A 26,705-nucleotide genomic window follows, 5' to 3' on the forward strand; every position below is an offset into this window, starting at 1 on the left:
GAAGTTTGTTTTTCGCACTTGCTCCCATTTGGGAATTTGATGGACTGAAATGTGGGTAGGTGCTTCTGGGTCGACCGTGACATTGCTTGACATGCAATTTTTTCATTTTGTTAAGTGCTTCTACGTATGTATGGCATGAAACAGCTAGTCAATATTTTGTTTTAAGTTAAAGTAATTAATTCAGAATTGCTAAGGAAATATCAGTTACAAGAGGCTAACGAGTAGAAAAATAAATTACTTCTGTCACAGTGAAATATATGAAAAAACGCAATCTTCTAATTACACAGCTGACAATTATTCAGTCAATTAACGCTACTGTCCCGAATACTTTAATCAACCTACCGATCGAAAGAAGTTCCCTTTCACCAGGAGATACATAATAACGAAGAAACCCTTGACCATGACATCACGAACGGATGATTTTGTTGTTGGAACTCACCCGACGACCAATGACGAAAATAATCGCGTACGAATAAATCATGTAGGATCGTGGTGGAAAGGAGACAGAGAAATGCAGCCTCACGTTCAGCTGCATAATGCAACGAGAGATGCAGGAGAAGAGGTTGGCAAATGGCCACGAGCGCAATATCGGTCAGTGTTTGGCCCTGATAGATTTATCGTTGGATTTATACGCTCAAGATACCATGGCGCGAGTAATCGTTTCTTTCGAGCTCACTGTTTCGCCTATTGTGCACCTTTAAACAGATTCTATATGATAGACTGTCTGTTGCTTTGCTGAACAAAGGATCTGCAGAATTGAAATAAGTCAAACGCTGACATTCTCCTTATCGAACATCTTAGGGAACTATTCATTTATTTTTTATGGTTAAAATGTAGGATTAGGATCATTGTTTTAAGATATATTTTCTAATTATTTTGAAATGTCATTTATTTTAATTGATTTATGTATTTTATTTTAATGTATGATAAAATTTATTTATTTTCTTTTGGCCATAAGTCATCAATTTTTCATAGTATGGAAATTAATAATTGAATATAATTGTATATGATAATGCCACTTTGGAGTCAATCCAGTAGCGTAACTATAGGGTGGAAGCCAGAAGGTTTAATTGAACCCCTATTAAAAAATTCAAAATCTTTTTTTTTATATAAATACCGAAATATTCTTAACAATTTCAGAAAACGTTATCTGAAGAAAATTAGATTTAACATTACAATACTAACTTCTTTAAGAAATTAGAAAATTATTTTTTGACCTCCATATTTCACAATTATAATCACGCCACTGAGTCAACCTACAATTTAAAGTTTCTTTATTTTATTTTAAGTTCTTTTTCATTCCCATTTTTAAAATTATTTTTCTAATACATGAAAATATTTTGTTGTTTCTTGTAAAATAAATATTCATATTCATATTTCATAGTGTATACAATCTAAAAGGTTAAAACGTTACCCGCCAATTTTCGCAGACCCATCTCACCTTTCCACTTCGTGCGAGAAAATATACACGCCACTCGATGATCAGAGAAGTAATCCCTGGTTGTTTCGTAAAATTACAAAACCCGTGTTCCTCTTCCAACGGAGCGTGCGTGTTTTCGGTGCCTCGAGTTCTCTCGCACTTTCATCCTTGGGCCAGGTGTGCGGTTCAGTTTTGTGGGTTCTCCTGTACCTTTTTTTCTTCTCGTCCGCCGAGATCGGGTTAGCTGCGGAGGAGGGTGCAAGGGCCAAATAAGTGCAGTGGCAGGGCCAGGGTCAGGGCCACAACCGGTTTAATGGTTAGCCATCATTACGACGTAACTCATAGAAACCCCGAGGCTGCAGGGTAATCTGAAAATTGCATTATCATCGCGAACACGAAGTTCCTAAATGTTAAACCTGGGTTTACATTAGCTTAGTAAATGAGTCTGTTAGTTGTACCGCTGATTTGCCAAAGAGCCACTGTGAACAAATAGAATTTCGATTTTCAATTTTTTTCCTGGAAAATTCACCCCATTTTAGATCTTAAATTTTCTATTTTATTTTAAATTTGAAAACAAAATTCACCTCATTTTAGATCTCAAATTTTCTATTTTATTTTAAATTTGAAAACAAGTGCTCATTGAACGTCGATGGTTCTAGTGTCTAATTTCACCATAATGGAAACCATAATTTCCTCCAGATAAAATAATTCGCGAAACTCGAAGAATGCGACACGCGTCGTATAAAAGGCGCGTACGCGTACGCGATACTGCAAAAGAAAGATTTATAGCGAGTGGACCGCGTTACCGCAACCTCGTGCTCCTGCGGCCACTTTACCCCTGCTTGGTCCTCTTGTCAAGGGGCCCCGTGATATTTTACGCATGACCGGTTCGACGAGTTTTTCCCGAAGACCGCAATCGCGATGCGCGACCGGCCAACATTCGATACTCGGCAGCGCAGGTGCATCGTGCAAAGAAAAAAAAGGAAAAATCAAAAGTTCGCGAGTACAACCCCTCGAAAACGCTGGAGCGAAGCTTATACGGAATTGCCACTGGGTTGCGTTCTCCCTCTTTCCAGGGCCGCCCCTGACACCGGGCAAACGGGGCACATGCCCCGTGCCCCGTGATTAAATTATCATCAAATCTTACAATAAACGATAAATATAAAATACCCCTGTTATGTTATAGTTTTATTAAAATAGATTTCAAGATTATCTGTTTCTAATTAATTATTTTCAATCATTTGAACTTTTGCCCGGATCCCTATAATCTTTAGGAGCAGCTCTAATTTAATATTTATAAATCTTTTTCTTTTGGCAATTTAATTTTTAGATAGGTTTTGAAATTATAGGAAGTAGGAAAATTTTTGATATTAGAGATAGTAGATCTACTTATCGTGAAAATTTCGAGAGTTCTGACTTGAGAATTCAATTACTTAAAAACAAAAGAATGAATGATAATAGAAGCTGATAATATTCGATTGGTTTCATTCACAATTTTCTAAATAATAGATAAGATTAAATAGAAATATTTGTTTAATCTCTCCTTTTAATGCTATCACTGATAAGAAAACGAAACGTGACAAATTCAGCTGAAACTTTTTAACTTAAAAACCACTCGATGCGTTATCGGCACGAAAAACTTTCGGACACGAGCCCATATAAGTGGAAAATCCTTAAATCCCTGGGGGCGAAAAACGGTTCGGCCAAAGCCGGAATTACCACGTCGATCACTTGTCTTGGATGTGCAGTTCAAATCCTATTTGATTTATCTAAACTCTGTTTGATGAATTGATTTTGAATATATCGAGTAATAATTGAAGACACAAATGGATACATACGTTATTTAAAATTTTTTTGATATAACCACAGATGGATACTTTTTGTACATAAAAGTTGAAAGTCTTTAAATCAATTTTGCTCCAAATAATTAATTTGTGATATCACACATTTATCTCCTTGTTTCTTCAATTATTATTTGGATACAAAATGTTTGATTTAATAAGGGGTATTCTTGCTACAATTTCAGCATTTATTATTATTCCACTTGAATTGAATCTTCCGCTCTATTGAATCGATATCTACTTAATGAATTCTATCATGGATTTTTATTTCCTCCATTGAAAGGAATTCTACCGCGAATTTCAACACCTCTATCACCGATCTTCTCACTTCACCACCTTCTTTTCTCATTTCATATCATTTCCATTTTACGTCTCTCCTCCCCTAGAATTCATCGATCCAGACATGGATTACCTTGATTATACTTTCACATTGCCGGCTGACATTGTACGGAAATTTGCAAATGAGATTCGTTATCAAACTCTTAGATATTTCTCTTAAGAAAAAAAGAAATTCTAGCCTTAAATGTTCTAAAACGATTCATTCATCCATACTGTATTAATTCAATGTTAGTTAATTTTATTCAATATATATTCTAATGATTCGCTATTATCCTATATTGTTATTATGGAATCTAATAAGGCGAGCACATCTGCAGGAATATCTTCTTCTTTCTAAAATTTTTCTGTATTACGAAAGAAACGCGTTTATTCTTTCGCCGCCGAACAAGACAGCCGTTCAATTTTTTTTCCCGCTCGTCAACGAGCCTTTCAGTCGTTCATTTTTTGCAACAGCCATTGCCAACTTTCTTCTGCGTCTTCGCGTAATTGTTTACCCTCGCGTCAAGCGTCTGCGGTCGAGATCGCGAACCAAGAAACTCTATCCGATGCTGCGGACGCGAAATTCTGCATTGCGGCTGAAACGCCATCGTGCTGACGCGTGTAAATCCATCTGGACTCTACATTGTCCGAGCATACGTTCGCTGAATATGTGATGCTTACTGAAATTAATTACTCTCTGTTCTTGATTAAGATTAATATTACAATTTGACGATCGCACATTTCATAAGATTTATGACAATAGTATAACTAGAGGGGGTTAAAACGATCAATTGATCCTTCTATTAGGAATATAAAAATCGTTTATTTTTAATAAATACCGGAATATTTTCGAAAATTTCCGAAAACGTTATCTGGAATAAACAAAAATGGCCCCCCATCCATTCGCGTAATTAGGATTTTCTGCTGGGGTGGATTAAGTCCCTTAAAAATTTTTAAATTTAAGAATTCTGGAATTTTTGAAATCTGACACTTCAAAATTTTGGAAGTTTCAAATTCTGGAATTCTATAATTTTAGAAATCAGATATTTTGAAATTCCGGAATTTTGGAAATCTGAAATTTAAAAATTTTGGAATTGTGGAATTTTATAATTTCATAATTATAGAATGATGAAGGTGCCAATTTAGATTTTTTTTTCGGGAGGGGCAGGACCACCTTGGCCCCTACCTAGTTACGCCACTACTGTTCTCACGACTATAATTGCATCATAGATCTAGGATTTTTAAATTTTACGTTTTGTTTCAAATTTAACGCGTTACCTATTGTGTGTTTCCTACTTAATACATTGTTTAATATTTTCAAGAAAATGTAAAATAAAATGGAAGAATATGTAGTTAATAGTATTCGGGATCTTCTTTGATATCGCTAAAATTGTTAATTTTCATAGGAAACATCGATAAATCTTTGCAGGTTCGACGATCAAAGCAGTAGTAATTGGCAGACCAACCGCGCTCCTGTGTTTTCTTTTCCACGGGTTAGGCGTCGCGGCGCCTCCCACGGTTTAATTCTTCGCGGCGTCTATCCGTGCGTCGAAACGGAAATAACCTCGCGATAGCAGCAGACCCCGAGTTTATGCCATAATACACGATCCTCTCCCCTCTTTCTCGTTTCCGTTTTTCGTTCGGCCCCCTTTGCTTTCTTTCTTTCGATCATTACGACGTCGACGAGCGAATCCCGCGAGAAAATACGATAATCATAGCAACCATAATTGTCTCGCGGACTCTACCTTTGTATATACTTATTTCTCCTTTTTTCGAATAATTTGGTTTCTTGAAAAATTCTAGCGAAATTGCTTAAACCGAACACCGCAGGTGTTTTACAGTTTTATCGTAATAATCTTGTGTCTGCATTTTTCTTTACTAAAAAAAATTGCAAATTAATATTAATTGAAAATATTTTAAACTGTCTGATAATTAGAACACGTTTTCAATAGAAGTTAGAAATTTTTAATGTTAGAAATGTGCAGCATTAGAAATTTCAAGCGTTAGAAATTTTCAGCGTTTGTAGAGAAATTGTATTAGAAATTTATAGCATTAATTTTTGAAGTCTACTTATTTCTTGCTATAATTATATAAATAAAAGTTTCCAATTTTCATATAACATATCTTCGTTTGCATTATTTGTTAGCTTAATCTTAGTTTGTTTAATTTTCTTATCTGATCGTGAATGCGCAGTAGTGTTTATCTTCACACGTGAATAGTAAAAGATTCTTCGATGCAATGACGTTAGTCGTATGTTCGCTTGGATCGCAAAAACTTACCCATCATACCGTTAGAGTAGTCACAAGTCCCGTAGAAATCTGAAAGAAAACGGCTAGCAAAGGAACCGAAAGAAAGTCTCAGCAAACTTGTGTAGATGGTGGTCGTCTATAAATACGCTGGTGTACATTGTCATTCAGAACAACGAAGGCTTGTTATGTCGGCATGCATAACACGTAGGGGATACTCTTGGAAGGAAAATAACGTTGTGTGTAGAAAAGGCTAAAGTTTTCAAGTTCTTGAAAGACTCCATAGTATTCTACGAAGGAATTGGCAGTTTGTATGGAATATAAATTATAAACGGTATTCTTAAAATATTACAAATAATTATCATTAAAATAGTCAAACATTGATTCTTTATTTTGATAATTTGTTAATTTTTTAAATATTCAATACAAAATAATATCTGCCAGATAAGAATAAATTCTAAAAGTATATTGAACATAATATAACTGTATATCATTATTTTTACTTTCCAGTTTTAATTAATTCATTTTGTAAAATAGGAATATTTAAAATTGTTATAAAATAAATGCAGTATATTTAATAAAATTAGTATAATGTGTATATTTTAAGATATTTAGGTAATAATATTAAAAAATAATGTAATAAAAAATTATAAGAAATTTACCCCTTTCAAAGGATTGAAGAACAGTACTCTTTATCTCCGGTATGGTCTAGTGGCTAGGATACCTGGCTCTCACCCAGGAGGCTCGGGTTCGATTCCCGGTACCGGAATTAAAATTTTTTTTCTAATTTCCATTTTTATATATATGTACTTTGTACACACGAAGATTATTAACATATTATTATGACGGCCAGCGAGGTTCAGGTGGAGGAAAAGGCAAAAGGCCATAAGGGCTTTTTGGACGTTCGAGCCGTTGGGTCAGGGGGTAATAAAACAATAATTCATACCGTTTTGGTAACCTGACGGCCACTCTATGAATGGTCAGGAAGTCCCTTTCTCCCTACGCTTGGAACACGTCGAATTTCCTTTCTGGGGAAAGTGTTTTCTGGGGCTTACAAAAACACTCTTGTCCGAACCGTCTTGGCATTTTCAGGCAGTATCGGTTATTTTCATATCCTACTAATTTCCCGCACATGATCTCCACATTATATTGGAATAAATCCAGATCTAATTTTTGAAACAGAATCTATTTATACAATAAATTTGCATAGCTCCAAAACAAGTTTATTGATTAATTTTAAAATAAATTTTTCGTTGAACAGAGAAATGAACGTTGGCGTAAAACAAGAACCTCGAAGGTTGTTTGGTCATTAATTGAAACAAGAGTTCTTCACGCGTATTTACGAGTATGCGACGCGATATTTCTCACTGATAAGGTAATCAGGAATTGAATCTGCTTGTTACAATGGTTCCTTCGGGAATGAACAATAGTTGAATGCGAATTTCAAAACATTTCTGTTCGTGATTGATAAGCGGAAACGAGAAAGCTTTCTGAAAGAGATACAGCTATAGATACTTCAAAAACAATTCTCAGAAACGTATTTTTTGAACTGATAAAAATAATCTCACTTTATCACCCCTCATTGCAAAATCTTTTTTTTCTTAATTTTGATATGAAATAAAAAAATATTTTTCTATTTTAGGAAAATTATATAACATTGAAAATTGTTAATATTATGTAAAACAAAATTTATATTTATTTATAATTGGTTAAAAAAATTTAAAAAATTTAGAGCACATTTTAGAATCAAATTTTACGTCAAAAAAAATGGAATTTACCTATTCCGAAACGTAAAACGTATCAAGTTGTCGACGTTAGTCGATGTCGCAGCGTCTCCTTGACGAGCGAAAAATTCCGCGGTTGCATTGTTACCGAACCCTAAAAGCGAACACGAAGACACCGAGGCCAGCTTACCTCTCGAGCACGTACTCGCTCCAACCACTTTTCTTGGCCCCTCGAAATTAACGCCAACCACTCAGCCGTACCATTTAGTGTGTCGAGCTATGCCACACTCTTTCACCCCCTCGCTAGCACCCTTTTTTTCACCGATAAATATCATCTTTCCTCAGCATACTTCGTCTTTGTTCCTTTTTCATTTCTTTGACGGCTGAAAAAGCGCGTTTTCCATTCCCTTTCTTTCGATCAAGAGGGTGCAAACATTCTCAACCCAATCTCAACCCAATAATTACATTCCTTTTTGTCAATTATAATTATAATTATTATATAAGGCCAGAACAAAAAATTATATTCTAACAGTATTCATTAAGGAAAATTTAAGAATACAAATTCTAATTTTAAGAAAGTTTTTAGTGTACTTTTGAGGTTAGCTCGACGCCATATTGGTTTCTACCCATAATTCCTCCAGTGAGCAAAGTCGATATACGCGGACCAATCAGATTGTAGATAGAAGTCAACATGGCGTCAAACTAAATTCAAGAGCAGATGGATTGCTAAAATTAAAACTTGTATTTTTGACACCAGAATAAATAAAAAAAATAGGTAACTTTTGCTTTTGGCAGTGGAATCTTTAGAAGTTTATTTTCTCCTCGAAGAAAGCATATAGATGAATATTTTAGTTCAGCACGTGTATAAAAGAAGCTTATTTTTAATAACCGTTCAAGATGACGAGGCATCGAGCTATGCAGAATTCCGAGAGATATTTTTGTACTGTTTTTATAGTAAAAAAAGAGATCATGGAAAGCGAAGAATTTGCTAACCTTACTTAAAAAGGGAAGTAAATATTGACGATGATATAATTGTTTTCTTCTTGGTTATTTTGTATCAGCTGTACCTCAATGTGTTACTATTTTCTTACAAACAATTTGCCGCTTTAATGCATCAATTATCCGCGAAAGAAAGAGTAAAATACACAGTCTGGTGTAATGATTGAATCGTTTCGATTACATGTCCGAGGAAAGTATACGTTTTACATCCTGCATCCTGTTTCTTGCGAAGCAAATGAGCGGTGACGCTTCCACGTCTCTGTATTTCATATTCATATAAGATAACGGTGTTAACACGCCGAGAAGCTAATATTGTTCGTTCGTGGACAAAAAGAGGACGTATGTAAGAGAGCGCGATGCTAAGAAATTACGCCACAGTCAATACACGTGTTTACCGTTAACGTGATCCCGTATGACCCGAACTTTGCCTCTGCCAAAAGTGGGATTTGGTTTAAGAATCGTGTCAGACTTTTTTCCCAATTCCTCTTAGAGCAATTTTCCAGGACCCGAGGGAACTTGTGAAAAATAAAAATTTTTCATTTTTAAAAAGGGCTTCTCAAAATTTTCCACTTGGCGACTCCTTTTACCCGAGCAAAAATATTTTCGCGACCCTCGGTATGAAATAGTACGACCCTGATAGTAAATCATAAAGAAAATTGATAAGTGATCATTTTTTATCTTTCTGTGTTCAGGATTTTTACGCGTTTATTTGCATGCAATTAGACAGGCGTTCTTGTAACATCGTTTTCCTTGAGAATCCCTGTTCGAGGCCGCATTTCACCGAGTAGAACATTAGGGATCGAAAGAAATGGCTAGTGAATATCGATTCGATGTTCATTGATTCGTTGAACAGGATTTCTCGGTATTGTTACGCTCGCTTGATTCGTGTCGCGTTACGCGAATGCTACTATTCGATGCGTACGATCACGTTCCAGGTATGGTGTACGATACACGTATGAAACTTAATTCGTATGTACCACGAGGTTGACATGGACATTGATATTTCTGCGCTTATTGCAGTTAATTAGCTGTCATTCAGTTTAGTCTTCAATTTTTTTTTGTAACAGTTTACGAGGATTTATGTTTCGGATAGGAGTGCGCGGGTACCCGAGCCTCGGTTTGGATCGGGTAATACTCAGGTCAGATTAGGTAATGATTGGGTTGTGTCGGGTAATGATCAGGTGGCGTTGGATAATGGTCGAGTAGTGTTCGAGTAAAATCGGGTAATGATCAGGTCAAGTCGGGTAATGGTCTAATATTAATATTAAAGTAGTCTCTCGTTAAATTGCCGCGGTGAGGGTAAACATGTTTCAAGATTCCAAACTCTAATTAACTATTCATTTATGTATGTCAGCCTAGTAAAACTTCGTTCTATCTTATATTATGTATTTTAATGTTACAATTTGGTAAAGTTGCACGGAACATTTTTAAAACCAAAGGGATGCAAGTAATATTTTGTGAGATTTTTCAATTATGAACAGAAATGATTAGTTAAAGTATTTAAGCAGTATTCAACAGTGATATTGATAATAACGTTTTATATTTCTGTTCGACGCAGATGACACTGACGTAGCTGATCGAGGATGGCTTCTATCATGGGGTTACAACAGCCAGTTGCATCCCAGGATACCGTGGATTACACCGGATATTTACAGTCGTCACAGTGCCATCAGTTACACGGAAGTCAGGCGAACGGGCAAATTCAGTCTGCTCAGAAATCACCTTCCAATGACCATAATACCAGCTTCACCAGTACCAAAGGATTACTCAATGGACCTGGCCAGAACAACTGCTTCCTCAACAGCGCCGTTCAGGTAGGACATTTCTCTTATGCATGAAAGATACGAAAATTTTCAGTAATCCAAACAATATCTGTTTTCGTTATTTAACGGTATTTACAATCAATTCTTTCACGGGAATTAATCTGAAAAATACTGAGATTTCTAGAATCAGATCTAACACATGGTATGATTTTTACTATACAATTTTGTTTAGGGTCTACATTCATTTTTAATTAATTAAATATTAAAATTTTCAAAATTTTAAATATGATAAGGAAAGCAATTTCCAATTTAAAAAAAGTGATTAAAATCATTTATATCATTATTCTCCCTCGGGAAGCCTGAGTTGATCACTAGTGTACCATTAACGATCTAGATTACTTAGAAAGGGTTAAAGGTTTGATTGCTTCGAATTTTGAGATACGTACTCGAAATTGGATATACTGATGTAGTTAGAACTTCAACGTCAACGAAACTCCGCTGTAACATTGTTTCAAAGGGAATTTCCAATCAAGAACAAGCTGCAAAGCTAAACAGAACTTTACACGATCGTCGGTTTTATTGAATTTACAAAAACAAATTTAGACGGTGTTTGGTCCTATGTTTGTAACGTGAAGCTCGAACTCTTTATTAATGGAAATAATTCTCGGTGAAAAGGAGGCTTCCCACGGACCGTTAGAATTTATTATGTCGATCAGAAGCGTTTTTCCCAGCTTTTGTGCAGCACGTTGTCCGATATGTAGCGGTAATTGTAACATCCGCAGGAAACAATTACACTCGACCGGGCTCGATTAAAACAATCGATCAGAATCGCATGTAAAAGGTAGCCGATGCAAAGTCGAGCTTTTTTGTATTTTGTTTCGAGGAAATTGCATAACTTTAATCCAACAAAAGGTGCATAAAAGTGCATTGATAATAATTAGGGAATCAAAGTTTCAATCCAAAGATTTTCATATACGTATTGCAAAAACAGATATGAAATTTGGAAAATGAAAATGAGAGTGAATTTAAAATTAAGTTTACATTCTCTACAAATTAATTAAATTAAATTTATATATCTCTGATATTATTCGTTGCATGGCTGCAGTTGCATACTGCACCGATCAGCATACGCCTACCTGTATGCAACCAGGTAGTCGAGTATGCATTTCAGTTTTCGAGATTTCCTCAGCGAAATATGTACATACAGTATCAAGTAAAGTAGACTTTCCTAGAGAAAATGGCGCTCTGGAAAAAACAGGAATTCTGAATATTATAATTTTGATGATATTAATATTAAAAGTATTATAATTTAAAAGAAAAATAATATAATTTTTAATTATTATATATTATAAAATTTAGTATATAACTAAAAAGTATCGATGAAAAAGTAAATATTAATTCAGATTTTCGCCTGTCAACGTTCATACGTAAGTGGTGGGGGGTAACAGACCTATATATATATGAGGCCTCCGCCCTTACATCGTCATTCTGCCTGGGAAAGCCGACCTGCTCGGTACTGTATACATAAATTTTTATTCAATGCTTTGCACTCAGATTTTCACTTTCATTTATACATTCGTTTTCTTTCATTTTCCATTCGAGTCATATAAAAGAATTTAGGAAACTAAATATTGTTTTATGATAATATTAACATATTATTAATATTATTAAAAAAAAATTCCTTTTTTCATTTTAGCAGTATATTTCTATTGCATTGAGATAATAGGGAACTCCAAAAATTTTAATCTATAAATAATCTATTAAAATCTATTAAAAATAATATTTTATTACCACAAATTATCTATAAAACAAACATTAAATTAAACATAGAATTATTTATCAGGTAAAATTGAAGCTGTCCTCAGAATTATTTTCGATTCAATAAACATTCGATTTTACGTAATGTTTCGCTAATAATAAGCCTGCATAATCCTCGACAGCAGCGCGAATATCCTGCCTTTAAATCTTTTTAACGCGAATTTGTGATTTTTTCCTCTCAGGCAGTTTTACGACGATGCTCATGACCCACGTCGGTAGTTTATGGCCACGAGTGGCCACCAAATCTTTACTATCTTCGAGAGCCTTCGAGGCAAACGTAAATATTCATGCCTGCTAAGTGACAGGACACGTGGAGAATCTTCTTAAGTCTCCAATATTGCCATCATCCTTTTTTCTCCGTGTTTCTCTTTTTTCGAAACTTGTATCTTGCTGCCCGGGCCAGTCTAATAGCTAGTTTCAAAATGTACCTTGACCACGCCATTTCCTTGACCAAGTCAAACGAGAATCGAGGGTCTTGTTTCTTCCTTGTTCAAAGTGCCCGAAGGCTCTTAAGTTAGGATTGTTATCTTCGTTAAGAGCCACGACCTTGTGAACAAATTGACTCTAGAAGTTAATCGTTAGAAGCTTTAGAAATTGTTGCGGGTGGTCGTTGCTTATCGAACGACGAATTTGGAAATATGGAAATTCCGATGGGATTTCATGACAGAAAAGTATAGTCAAATACCATTTGTGATATATCAATTGAAAGCTTAAAGTTTAATAAAAATAACCGTATAAGAATTTTATTAATATTTTTAATACAGATTTTCTACTTCTTTACTGAAGTAAACAGAGCATTAAGTTCATTAGTGAATATTCTATTTTTAAGGCCTCGCCATTTTGTATTATGAATATTGATGCAAAAAATATGAAAAAATTCTACAATATTCTAAACATGTTTATTTATGATCATGAATTTTTTCATATTTTTTGCATATCATTAAATAGGGAAAATATGGCAAAAACCGCTATTTCTATGTTACCCTCTAACTACCCTCGCAATTGAGGTACAGGGTTGAAACTTGGTGTACAGTGGTTTCTTTTGATAACATATTAAATGCTGCATTGCAGGGTAAAATCGGCTCATGGATACTTTTGACCATTTTATCCTGTTATACCCTTTGTCTGCACTTCCAAAGAAACAAACAAACAAAGGCAGTTTCTAACAGTAGCTAAACCGTGATAGTTTACATTCCAATTACGCAGCAGCTCGTGCCAGTCACATTCGAATCGACGAAATGCTCATCGATCAGCTCGAAGGAACGTTTGTGTTAACAAGAAAGAGATTAATTTTCAAGGCGTAACCGATCACCGCCAGACAAATACAAATACGTTATGAAGAAAGAGCCGTTCTAATCTAATAAAACAATCGTGCCATTAGCTATCGACGACGACTGTTCATTGTGGACGATGCAAGCGTACCAATATCTCGGCTTACGTGACACGAGCGCGATACAAACGCATTTTTTAAGCGTAAACCGTGCACGCAGTCAGGGTGTGGTAACTGCTTTGTCCCCGTGTCACGAATAAAAAGTGAACGTTAGCGTGTCGTTGCAACTTGAAACAATGGTCCTATTCAACCGTGGCTTTTCCCATTTCACGTTAAACAGCAGTGAGAGTAGCACCTCTGGTGGAGTAATAGGGAAACACGAAAAAGTAATTCACATTTTTCGTACACAATTCTGAGAGAATTCCATAATGATTATGATATTTACATTCAGGAGAAGTATACCTATCGACGTACAGAGCGGTTTTTGGGAAAAATTGTAAAAGAAATATTTTCAACGAAAATGTATCTTTTTGTGAAAATTAGATTCTATATGACCCTGGGTAATTGTAATTAACGATATTAATATTAAAAGTAATCATAAAAAATTTTTTAAATCAATCTAATTATTTTTTTAACAGACTTCTTAATCAGTGTTGAATTGTTTTAATATAAAATTTTAGATTGCCCCTCTGGTCTCGTTTTAAAATCAATATGTGTTTCCCAATTTCGTTCGGTAACCGACTTGTCGTTCGCGTCTTCCTTACATTATTAATACCTTCCAATTTTATTCACCAGTGAACGGTGAAATTGAACAATCGCGGCCTGTATCTGTCGGGGCGGCGGCCGATAAATGGTAATTTTTATCGATGCGATTTAATCGGTCCATAAATTAGCAGCGTGGATTAATGAAAGCCAGGAGCGTATAGCTTGAGGGTTCGTTCGTCGGGACTGTTTCATTAGTAGGATCGAACTAACGAACGTATTAATGATATCAAACTCGTTTTCGGCTTACCATAATGGCACCTCGGGACCAACGGATCCACCAAATATTTTCTTCGTCGGTGCTAATAAATGTTCCTCGTTCTCGTTATCCCTCGAAAAAAAAATTGTTAATTACAGCTTTGGTTATTATATATGGGACAGGAAGTTTATAAGGTTGAGAAATAAAAATTTTCCAGTCATATCAATAATTTATGGAATATATATTAATTTCTTTTTATTTATATAATTTCAAGTACATAATATTTTTATAAGACACTGAAAATATGAAATTAATTGGGAGCCGGGTTTTGTTAACTTTTGATATTGATTTATTTCTGAAAAATTCTCTGACCACATTTATTTATTATTAGTTTCTTCCAAATATGATCACGTTGTTTCCCGCAGATTGCAAATCACTGAAACGTACTTGTTTTATTGATAAAGCAAACCGACCCAGTTTTTGGGTAATGGGAGATAGTTACGAAAGAGTAGTTAATTGCTTTTTAATTGTTTCCCTTATAGTCCTATTTTTCTGCCTTTTTCGTTAATTAGAAACACTCTCTGTCCCTTGATTGGTTTACTATTGAGAAACAGTGCTGTTAGCAAAGAATTCGAAAGTAAACGAATTCATGCAAGTTAAAAAGTCTGGAAGTAATTGAAAGCTGTTCTTATTACGTCGTAACCATTGTCAAAAGAGTTGCAATTAATTCTAGTTAAAATTTAAAGCAATACTAAAATTCATTTTAATATTTCTTTTTAAATGAAATTATGTTCGAAAATTTGTGTGTATTATTTCGGGATCGAAATTGTTATTTAAGTTGCATTCCAATGTTTAATGAGGGCACATGTGCTCTTTCATGATTTAATGATCGATTGACGTTGTCTGGATGGTTGGAAGTCAATGACACTTGAAACCAGAACCATTCGAGCAATGATGTTACTCATCAATCTCGATAATTAAAGAGATTTTATTGAAAGAGGGCATGTTTGTCGTTCGTTTCATATGTGCATTCACTTTGACAAGCTAATTTAACCTATTAATTTACCCAGATCGAAAATATATTATTTTAAAAATAATACTTTCTGTTATAAACAAAAATAAATGCAAATAAATATTTAATAAAATAAATAGCTGTTTAGCAAGGATTGTTTATCGAGGGTGTGTACCGAATAAATTAACAAAATATTAGATTAGAATTTTCAAACGTGTAATAATAGAATTCAAAATTGTAATAATTAAAATTCAAAATTGCACTTTATACTCAGTTGAATGTAATGCAATTTATGCAGCTGATAAATGCAACGAATAATCATAGAAGCCACGTGTTTCTTACGAGGCAAGGAAACTCTGTTTCACGAAACAAAGGGTGATCTAGCCATCCATCTGGTGGCACGTGGTCGATCTGCACCTGACCCGATCTTTCTTAGGGATTTAGCTGCGCGATTGGTGAAACATCGGTGTTGGATGGCAGCGCGTGTCGTACTCTACGAAACATCTGCCTCGTTAGATGCAGATGCACGTGCTCGATCTACAGTGAGATTCGAAGATGATCTGATGGCATTTTCGGATGGCCATTTGCCATCTGTGAGCCATTCTTACACCCACTAGTTCCATTGTTAATAAACGAGGTCAATTTAACATTCTTCTTCCATCATTGCGATATTCTCACTTTCATCTTATTAGAAAATGATTTCTAATTGATTCAATCAATCCTAGTTTTTAATTAAATATTTGCAAATTCTAATTAAACCATTTATAAGTCAAAGCGATTAATTCCACTTTTACAATTTTGATTATATTTTTACCAGTGATTATATTTTTATATTTTATCAATTTTTATACCTTTTGATTTGTGGAGTTGATCGGTTTGACAAATGAGGGTTTCAACTGTTTTTGAAGGAGAACGAATGGAATAAATCAAAGAGGGGTCGGAACTATCCGCCGTCTGAAGAAACGGTTTGCCTTCTGTGCAAGTGCTTCCGGTTCCTTAGTTGCATCAAGCAGACATCACCTGGCGATGAGTCAGAAAAGTAATTCCCTTCCCAGACACCTGCTGGCCTGAGCCCGAATAGTATAGCAGGTTCCATCCGCCATTAACGATGCATGTATTTTTTTCCTCGGGGTCGTAAGCGGGTAACGCACAGGTCGACAGAAACGTGTAGGTATAGTTTCTTGGTCTATTGTCCCCGAAACGAGGGCCGGATTCATGGGCCAGCGAGTCGCGACATCAACGGGACCTTTGAGACCTCGACATTCACTGATTCGTCCTCGTAAAAGGGCTTCTTGTACTTGCATGCAATGCTGAAGAGAGAGAAATCATTGGGTTCTTTTTCTTCGCCTTTAGTTACAAAGTAGCAGTCACCCTTATTTCTTGGATTCAAATTATCTTTAGCTCAGGATCGGTGCCGGATGAAGGGGGGTTCTAAGGGCTCTGTTCTAAGTTTTACATTTACTATAGCAAAAAAATTCAAAAGTTTGAATTCCACTATAATTTTGCAAATTTTAGACTCAATTGCTTTTGCAAAAAAACATCTTCATATGATAGTGATTTGATCATGGTTTAATTATTCTTTATAATGATTTAACGATTTTTAATGATAATTTAACGATTTTCCATGATAATGATTGAATGATTTTTTAACTTCTTAAATTATTAAATTATCAATTTTTCCTAGAACATTATTTATTTGTAGATCATTATATTTCCTTTACGATTAAATTTTTATAATTAAATTCAATTTTTTGAATCCATCTAGAACAGTAATAATCCGATTTTCTAAATTATCATTTAAAAGCCACATTCGTCATAAATCATCAATTTCATGCAAATATCGTAGTCGTTCTATACGAACAATAAATTGGAAACAGTATAAGTAGACCGTTCGAGCAGCAAGAAGGAAAAAGGAAGAATAGGTAGAGCAGAAGAAGAAGAGGCGGAAGAGCTGAAAGAGGAATAAGCGAGTGGTCGGAAGAGGTTAAAACGAAGCTAGAAGCAGAAGAATAAGACGAAGCCGCGTGTGGGAAAGCTCCGTGATGCGAGACTGAGAAACGCGTGCGTTCGATCGTGAATTTGCACGTGCGTACGTTTGTATGTGGCTCTGTGTTCTTCTATGTCCTCGTACACCCACGCGATTCGCATGAGTACCGAGCCACTTATTTTCGCTTCTTTTCTATTTGCGACAATGTGTCGCCAACTTGATTAATCCTTGTGATCGAGTAACAGGATACGAGAAACGCGTTTCAGGGAGAACAACAATATCAGGAATTATTTTTTAAATATATATATATAATAATAATTTTAAGTTAAATTTTATATATTGAAAAGAATAGTCTAAAATTTAGAAAATGAAAATAATATGAAATACAAAATTATATTAAAATTATGGCTCTCTCCATGGTCCGCCGTTCAAAGGATAACATTTTATTTATCGGGGATTTAAACGTGCATGTATTTAACAATATTAATACTTGAACATTTCATTTATTACCAAATACTAATTTATTTATAATTTTATAGCTTTCCACCTTGTGCAAATGTTAAACTTTCGAATCAGAGTAGTATTCTGATTTCTTTTTAAACATTTATTTTTTAATAAGGCACATCTAAAGTGCAATCAATTAAGTTTCCATTAATCTATCAATTTCACCCCTCGTTTCCTCTAAAAACAAGATAATTCAATGTCGATAAAACTCTTCTCTGAAAAACCTCTCATGGGAAATTGAAAGTTCATGCTTGGAGCACCACTATTACCCATTCTTCCAACCTGGAGTATTGTTTCCTGGGTATCGAGTGGATTAGTTTCATTAGTACCCTCGACGATGGATTCTTGCAATTAGTTCTCCTATTGAATTTTCTAGGTCGTCAATTCACGGAACGATTGACGCGTTAATTCGTATGTCTCTCCACGGAATCTGCCTTCCTATCTTCTTGCTTCAGCGAGTTTTCTTGCGCGGATCAGCCTGTGAAATCTAACGCTGTCGACGCTTCGACGACTCCTGGAACCTTTCCCGTGAGTCTTCGCACCCTGATCCGTCGTCTTAGTGGACCAGAACCGTCTCACTGATCTCAGGTTCTGGGAACAGGGCTCGGTGATCCCACATCTTGACTCGTATCGGGTAATACTCGCGGTTCTATAGACTCGGTAAACGGGGGATATTAAAGACGTTCCAGATCGACGACACACCGTGTGCGTCTATGGTATTCATTTACACCAGAACTTCCCATAGTTAAATAAATAAGGAGATACGAGTGTCCAGATATACCTAGGAATTTTCAAATAATACAACTTCCAGTTTCATTTTCATGTCTTAAATAAAATAAAGAAAATTGACAATTTAAAAAATGTCGAAATTTTATAATTTAAGATAATGTGCTATAAAACTCTTGTGCACTCGCGATCAAAGTAGCATCCCCTAGGGAAAAGAAGAGTGTGTGCAACGAATCAATTGATCCAATCCCAAATTCTCATAAAGCGTCGAACGAACAAAGCAGCTCGTCGGTCGTACAAGACCTCATTATCGGGTGGCGCACGAAGGAAAAGGGTGTAGCGGAACGAATCGAAAGGTTAACGTGCTCAAAACCCGTTTCGTTCGGCCTAGTTTCAAACGTGTGTATGTATATACATATGTAACTAAAGTACACACGTTTCTTGTTTCCATTGTGCGACCGATCGTGTGTCGGTCTAACGAGAAATCACGGTGAAACGTGTCGAGGTCAGAGCGCACGTTTTCATCCATAGATACGTATTGCTACGTATTGATACGTTCAATAATTACTCACATTTCGGGCTCCGAAGGCGGGTACTTCTATCGCAAGAGGTATCTTCATGCGTGCCTTCTTTACTGTTTCTTTGTTTCGCTGCTGCAGTTATTCATTTATTGGCTGTTTATTTATTTATATAACGCTTTATTTATATATCGATCGAACGGGTTCGAGTTGGCTCGGGAAAAATCAGATGGAATCGGGTCGAGTTGGGAAAAGTTGAACGGAATCGGCTCGGTTCGGGAAGAATCGGATGGAATCGGGTCGGGCCGGGAAACATCGGACGGGATCGGTTCGAGCCGGGAATAATCGAAAGGAATCGGGTCGGGTCGGAAAAAATTGGGCCGAATCCGGTCGAGTTGGATCGGGAACAATCGGACGGAATCGGGAATATAAATTAAATATAAAGAAATTAAGAAATTATAAAGAAATTAAATATTGTAATACTGAGAAGTTCTGTACAGAGATATTGTTCGAAGCGATTATTATACGTGCTCGATTCGTCATTTTGAAATGATGGCGTGACTAATGACGTTATGGTGTTGGCGTAATCCCACGGTTACCACGATTAGTCGAAGCCATTAGCGGCTTCTGGTCCCTTTGCTGAAACGTGCTCAGATACGTACATGGTTGACCCTAGTCACGTTTTACGAGGATTGCATCGCAGTCTGGCGAAACTGGATCAGCCAGCTTTCGAGCAGAGCGTTAAATCTTTCATATCTTCGAGAAACTTGGTTCATTGCGTTTTTATTGCTTTTAGTATAAAAGATGTTAACTGGTTTTATAATATTCATATAGATAGATAGGGATGTTTGATCTAATTTACTATCGTGGGAAACTTTGAAACTATGTTTTTAATTAACTGTTGATTTAAAAGTGGTAAAGCACTGGTAGCAGTAAATCTGGTTTTTACATGTATTCAAATTATAGATGGTAATATGAAGGATATAGTTCAGAAATTAACGTATTAGGAGAAATAGGTATTGAACAATTTTAGTTATTTTATGACTTTTAAAAAAGTATAATATTTATTATATTTATTAATATAACATTTTTATAATATTTTTAATATTATAAAATTATAATATTTTTAATGTTCATTCTTTTCATTTTATAAAGATAAGTACATTCGCGATCACATCAGGCTTCCCCAAGAGAAATGGTGATGTCCTGGCCTCCCGCCCTTCTCCATAAGCATCCCCGGGGAAAATGATAATATTGAAAAGAGGGCTCCATATATATATTTATATTTATATAGTCAAAATTCAGGTTTTGAGAATTCCTGCTTCCCCTATATCGCTATTTTCCTTAGGAAAGTCTGATTTAATGGCGAGTGTACTTTACATTCTGAGTAAAGTACAATTTATGGATTATTTATGTAAATGGCTTTTTGTCTCATATATTTCTGCAGAAGGAAGTAATTACATGCTAATATTTATTACTAATAGTAAAAGGAGTTATAAACATCTCTAGGACCTTTATAATTTGAATATTTTTACATTCTTATTTTCATAGAAATTAATAAAAATTTCTAAATTCTATTCAATAATTTTAAATTAAACTCAATAATAATAACACCCTTTTTTATTGAATTCCTTCGAATTCCATTCTTCGTTTTTCTCTTTTTTCAACAATTAGTCTCAATTCGTTTCGCATAATTATCGCCAAGGGACCAGCGAGTATTTCTTAACAGTAAATAATCCCGGAGAATTTTCAATGGCGAATGGGTGTACCGTGGGTGCGGTCGTAACATTCGAGAGCAGAGTAAAAGCGGGAAAAAATGGAATAGCATAACCGGTAGTTAGTTGCTGCTCTCGCCAGGCGTTGCTCGCTTCTCTTGTGGTTCTTCTTATTTCACGGTCGTTCGATGCATTCCTCTAAGAATCGAGAGCAATACTATGTTCTTCACGCATCGACGTTTCCTTTTTCGTTTTTCCGTGAACCGTGTATCGGTGCGGATTTTTCATAGACCGGAAATTTCTCGTCGAGGAACAGCAACTACCAGTCCTCGTTTCGTCTTTGCTCTTAATGAAGTCTTCGATATGTAATATCTAATATGTAAGAAGTCGGATTAAATAAAACTGTCCCTGTTAAATGAAATTTTTAAATAAAATTAGGCAAATTGGAATATTTATTATATTCTAAATTTAATTTTTTTATAAAAATATTAGCTTAAATTTTCCAATTAAATTAAAATTAAACAAGAGTTGGCTATTTATGATAAAATTTTTTAAAGACTTTTTATTTCGTTTCGCTGAAATCGGCTCTGTTTTCCAAGCTACCCTTCACCGTTCCAACCGTGCGTAGAACGTTTTTCTGGGTAGAACAGATTCGTAACAATGGCTCTGGAATAAAGAAAAACGAGTGCGAGGAGAAAGGCCTTCGAACTAAACGGATCCGCGAAGAAAATAGCTGAACACCGGTAACATTACCTTCGCGGTTTACGAGCAAGATGTTCCGCGAGTGGCTCGTAAAAAATCAGCATCCCCCGGTCAGAAATTACGAACGAAAGATCGCTGGCACGAGCTAACAACCAGAAGAACATTCGTAACTGTGATCGTTAGCTGGAAAACATTCAGGAGACATTTGTAATTCCTTGCGAAATCGTTCGGTACTGACACCGGGAATGTTTCTTTTTCCATCGTGGAAATGTTTCATTGTCGATCTTCCAAGAATGTTTTCAGTGATTGTAATTACGGAATTACTACTGTTAATTTTTGTGTAGGAACAAAAAACACTTTGGGAAAACTTTGGTCATAATAAATTAATGAAACAAATTTTAGATAAAAGAAGTTGTCTGTAGTTTTTTTTAAGTATTCCAGCAGTGGGGTGAAAATTAATTAGTTAAAAGATATCTTAGGGTGAGATCATTAAGTTCTCCTGTGTTTCCTTGAGATATTTTTAAAATCAATGAATTTTTTACCCAAATGTATAATAAAGTACATAATTCTATTTAAAAAACTGAAAATATCCTTGAAATCTTTGAAACATTTCCACTTGCGGAACTAACATATGCATCAAGTAATGCTCCATTTAACACCACTTAATTTTGTCTAATGAAATTTTTCATTTAAATATTCTAACAATTACCCACAATATAAATAAGATTAATGTACGAGTATAAAATGAATTTCAGTAGTGACAGCATGATATTAAATTAATTTACCTTATCACGTGTAATCACCTTAGAACACGGTTTTCTAAATTACCCTTTACCACATTACGCAATTAACACAGTACACCCTATTTATACTTCATGTTTCCACATCCTATTATCTTTTTGTAAATGTAGCGGAACGATCATGGAAATGAGCCGAAAAGAAGAAGCTTCAGACGATTACTTTCTCACGGGGTGTAATAAAAATTTTAACCACATGAAATAACTTCCTCGGATTTTCAAAACTTCTACCCATCGTTTGAATGTAATTCTTGTGAGAATACGGCTTAATTGCGTTCCGAAGGCAAGTAACGTATGAAAGTTGAAATTTTTTAAAAACAACCCTTAATCCGGTTTTGCATACATTTTGCGCGCGTTAGAGGAAATAAAAGGTTGCCGGAGAACGGAAGGACGAAATCTCGCGCTTCGTTGTTGCGATCTAACGCGCAAGCGTACAATAGGACGGGACACACTCCCGTGGGAATCCCTTGGCGGCTGAATCAGCGCCTCCAGTAATCATCGTAGCAATTTTTTTCTTTTTCGTTGCTCTCACCAGTCGACGCGTTTTCACCGTCAGCGCCAACAGCGACCCTTTGCTAAGATAATGCGTCGCAATCATGATCTTATCGTCGTTAACGAGCGTTAGATCGTACGGCTTGTGCTAATGTACCAAATAACAAAATAGCTAATTGCTAGGAGTTTACGATGAAGATAGTCGTTCGTTAATTTTTGGAATTGTTAGAAAATTGTCCTAGTTATAGTGTAAGTTCATTATTATTACACCTCCAGTGTAATAATTCGCCCTGTCCAAAATCACAGCTAATATTAATATTACAGTAGTCTCTCGTTATATTGCCACGGTGAGGATAAACATATTTTTCAAGCTTTCAAACTCTAATTAATTATTCATTTACAATTTCTACATTTATTATTACACTAGAAGTCGCACGCTCTCTCCAAAATCACAGCTAATATTAATATTACAGTAGTCTCTCGTTATATTGCCGTGTTTTAAACTTTGCCTGTAACATATGAGAGGTGACAAAGTTCAAAGGTAGAAGAGTTTGACGACCGGGACAGTGTTGTTTCTCACAGGAGCCCTTCACGTGTGGAAATACGCGATTATAAATTAATCGAGCCCAAGAATAATAAGCCCTACCACGGACACGGTGGGTGCCTCACGTGGGAGTCGGCGTCTCGAAGAAGTCTGGCGCCTCTAGGTCGATCTTCGACTCTTCGAACGTTATCGCGTTCATTAAAACTTACAATACAATTTCTTTTTCTTTGTATATTATAAAATATTGCCTTTTTATATTAATATAATCTCTGGATGAAAGAAAACACCGCGTCGAGTTCAAGTAGAATATTCTTAATTAAGTTAAACTAAAGAAGTACATATTTAATTGAGCTGCGAATAGACGGTACAAAATAATTTACATTTTACTTGTTTTAAGTACCATAAATAACGTGATAAGGTCTTAAATATAGAATAAATGTTGCGTTTATTCAGTTCAGATACTACGCGCACTTGAAGGCAACAATGTCGACATTATATTTTCAAATATTTAATCTTGATGCAATATTTGAAGCCATATTTTTTCTTTAATTATACAAGTCAGATTGCAGCCCAGTTAGGTAAAGATTAAACGATATTTAAACATGGTAGAAATTGCAAATTTCTAGAGAGTTATGTTAGGTCAAGTTAAGTTCTCTACTCCAATAGACATTCAACTATTAAAAAGTATACAATCAAAGTAGCCAGGGTTATCGTTCGTCAGATTATGCTAAACAAGTGTAGAGAAAACAAGGGTGAACACCTAGGGCAGAGATATTAAAAAGACACACGTGAACCAACAGGTCCCACGTGGTTCAACGAGCGTGACCACGTGGCGAGCAATAGTATAGTAAAATGGCCGCGAGATAGAAACGATGTCGGCTGAATGGGAAGGCGAAGAAGGGTATAGGTTAAACCGGAAGCCGTCACCGGAACAACCGTCTACTTCGTAGGTTCACATGGTCGTCGTGCACCGCGGAGGTCATGATAATTTCACGGTGTCAGTGCAGGTGCTCGCATCAGATAAAAAGAAAACGTAACATAGTGTAACCTGTGACGTTCTGTTTGCTTCTTTGACTTTGACCCTTTAATTTATGAATCAGTTGACACGAGTCATACATTGAAAATTTTGGCCAGAGTAATTATAAATTACAATTTTATAATCAAATTAATTAAATTCTGTTATACTATTTTTTTTTTTTTACTACAATGCTGTATTTTTTAAGAAGTAGGATTAGGTAATAATGAAGAAGACCTTGAACCCGAAGAGAAACAACACGAACAATTGGTCATGCTTCAAGAACGAAACTCTTTGTTTCCCTCTCGAAGTAGACAATAAAGGATTTCCGATCGTACCGGGCGAACTGTCGATTTTTAACGCGTCTATCTTTTCCGGTGAACGAGTTCACCGCCCCGTGAGAACACACCCTTTTTTGGAATCAAAGATTCGACGAGTAATGGCCCATGAAATACATACCTATCAGGAAGCTTTTAGATTAATTCAGCTGTTTCGTCGAGCGTTAAAATACTGTAAGGGTAACACGTGAAGGTCTTAGGATTTTTATTTTGTTGACTTAAATGATGGCTGAAGAAACATATTATTTTATAAATTATTAATTTAATTAAATGATACATAATTCACCAATTTTACTGTAAAAACTGTGGTAATACATGTTGTTCGATTTGATGATTGTAAAATTCATATAACGGTTTTGTACGTGTTATTTGCAATTTTCATTGATATTAAAAATTGAAATGTACACAGAAGAACCGTATTCATTTGAATGAATATTTATGCAATTATTGAGTCAATGTGTGTTGAATTAATGTCATATATGAAAGCATCTGAAAAAAAAAATTCATTTTGCATGAATTGTGTCCAACAGTTGCATGAATTGAATAAGCAGGTTAACTCGGATGATATTAAAAGATTCAATGGAAGCTGTGATTTAAACGCTCGATGTTATTGCAACAGGTGTTGAATATGAAGTTTTGCAACTCGTTGCTCGTTCAGTTCCATCCGATGTTAAGATCTCTCTCATTCATATGCTTTTGAATGGCGAACGAGTCTTAATAGTATTCAGTAAATACACTATACAAATAATACAAATCCTAAAAAGTTAGAAACATTTGGTTCTAAATTATCAAAAATTTAAACTATCACATTTTAAGTTAAATACTTAATTTTAACACATTAGGTTTTTCAAACGTGATTGAATAATTGCATTGCATGCAGTTGCGCCTGGAGTGATGCAAAGTGCATGCACGCGTGAATTGCACTTCCAGGCGCCACTGTGGGTGCATAGTTGTTTCAACATCAAACAGTATGATTCATGGTTAGAAACAAAGAATATTAACAATGAAATTTTGAAATTTAATAAAAATTTTTAAAAACTTGGAAAATTATTAAAAATTCATAATAATATGTATTAAAATTTCAATAAACAAAAATATCAGTAAATCATGCAAGTCATGAGATACAATGCATTTTATACAATGATAAAATGCGAAGTAATTAGTACCATGAATTTTATAATGATCCAAGGTTCTTCATTTTTATCAGTGATAAACTCGTACGCAATTAGTGTTTCCTCTCGTTATTGTTCAACGAGAAAAATTTGATTTCCGATCGAAAAATATAGTAGAGATTCATCAGGAAGGATATTCTCTATTGTAGTCGTCAGGGTACTACACGTGATTCGTGTGCGATAGAATAATGAACAGAGAATGCCGATGCTGATTTACGCCCACACAGTACGAGTCCACACCCCGTACGTGTAAACAATGCCAAACGATCATAAATCATACCGATGAGCGGACCGATTGTATTTTTCAGTGGCTGTTTAATATTCCTTTGTTTTTGTACCTACGCGCCGTTGCAACGTGAAGTAAGTACATTCATGTTGCAATGGTTTCTGAAAGTACTGATGAGTGATATGGACCGGTTAATCGTTGGTGTAAATTGATCATTCGATTGGGGTGGAGTAGGTCCCTTAAAATTTTAGAATTTTGGTAATTTGAGATTTTAGAATTTTAGAATTTTAGAATTTTAGAATTTTAGAATTTTAGAATTTTAGAATTTTAGAATTTTAGAATTTTGAAAGTTTGAAATTTGGAAATTTTAGAATTCTAAAATGTAATGACTAATTTGAGGCATTAATTTAGCTTCTGTCAAGTGAAATTTAGGTTCAGTAAAAATATTAAAAGACTAAAAAAAAACTAAGATCCATTACTTCAGAGTTAATGATGATGGTTCTTAAATGGAACATTATCCATTTGCGGACACTTTCTCGTTCAAAGATAACTGGTCTTAGACACGACAAAGAGAGAGTAGGTTTAGGATGAATCAGA

At 35.2% G+C, this 26,705-nt stretch overlaps 1 protein-coding gene and 1 non-coding gene across 3 annotated transcripts in view; both read left to right on the forward strand.

Moving 5' to 3' along the window:
- The window catches only part of LOC114871290, an 80,307-nt gene that overhangs the window by 10,435 nt on the left and 43,167 nt on the right, over nucleotides 1-26,705 (forward strand). For both annotated transcript variants that reach the window (XM_029177012.2, XM_029176993.2), the window contains exon 2: nucleotides 10,107-10,362. In XM_029177012.2, the coding sequence (XP_029032845.2) occupies nucleotides 10,132-10,362 (231 nt within the window). In that variant the 5' untranslated portion in view covers nucleotides 10,107-10,131. The remainder of the gene's footprint in view (nucleotides 1-10,106; nucleotides 10,363-26,705) is intronic.
- Trnae-cuc lies at nucleotides 6,523-6,594 on the forward strand. Its single transcript has one exon. It is a non-coding gene; the product is annotated as a tRNA-Glu (tRNA).

This window comes from Osmia bicornis, chromosome 3 (assembly GCF_907164935.1).
Source record: "Osmia bicornis bicornis chromosome 3, iOsmBic2.1, whole genome shotgun sequence".
Lineage (NCBI taxonomy): Eukaryota > Metazoa > Arthropoda > Insecta > Hymenoptera > Megachilidae > Osmia > Osmia bicornis.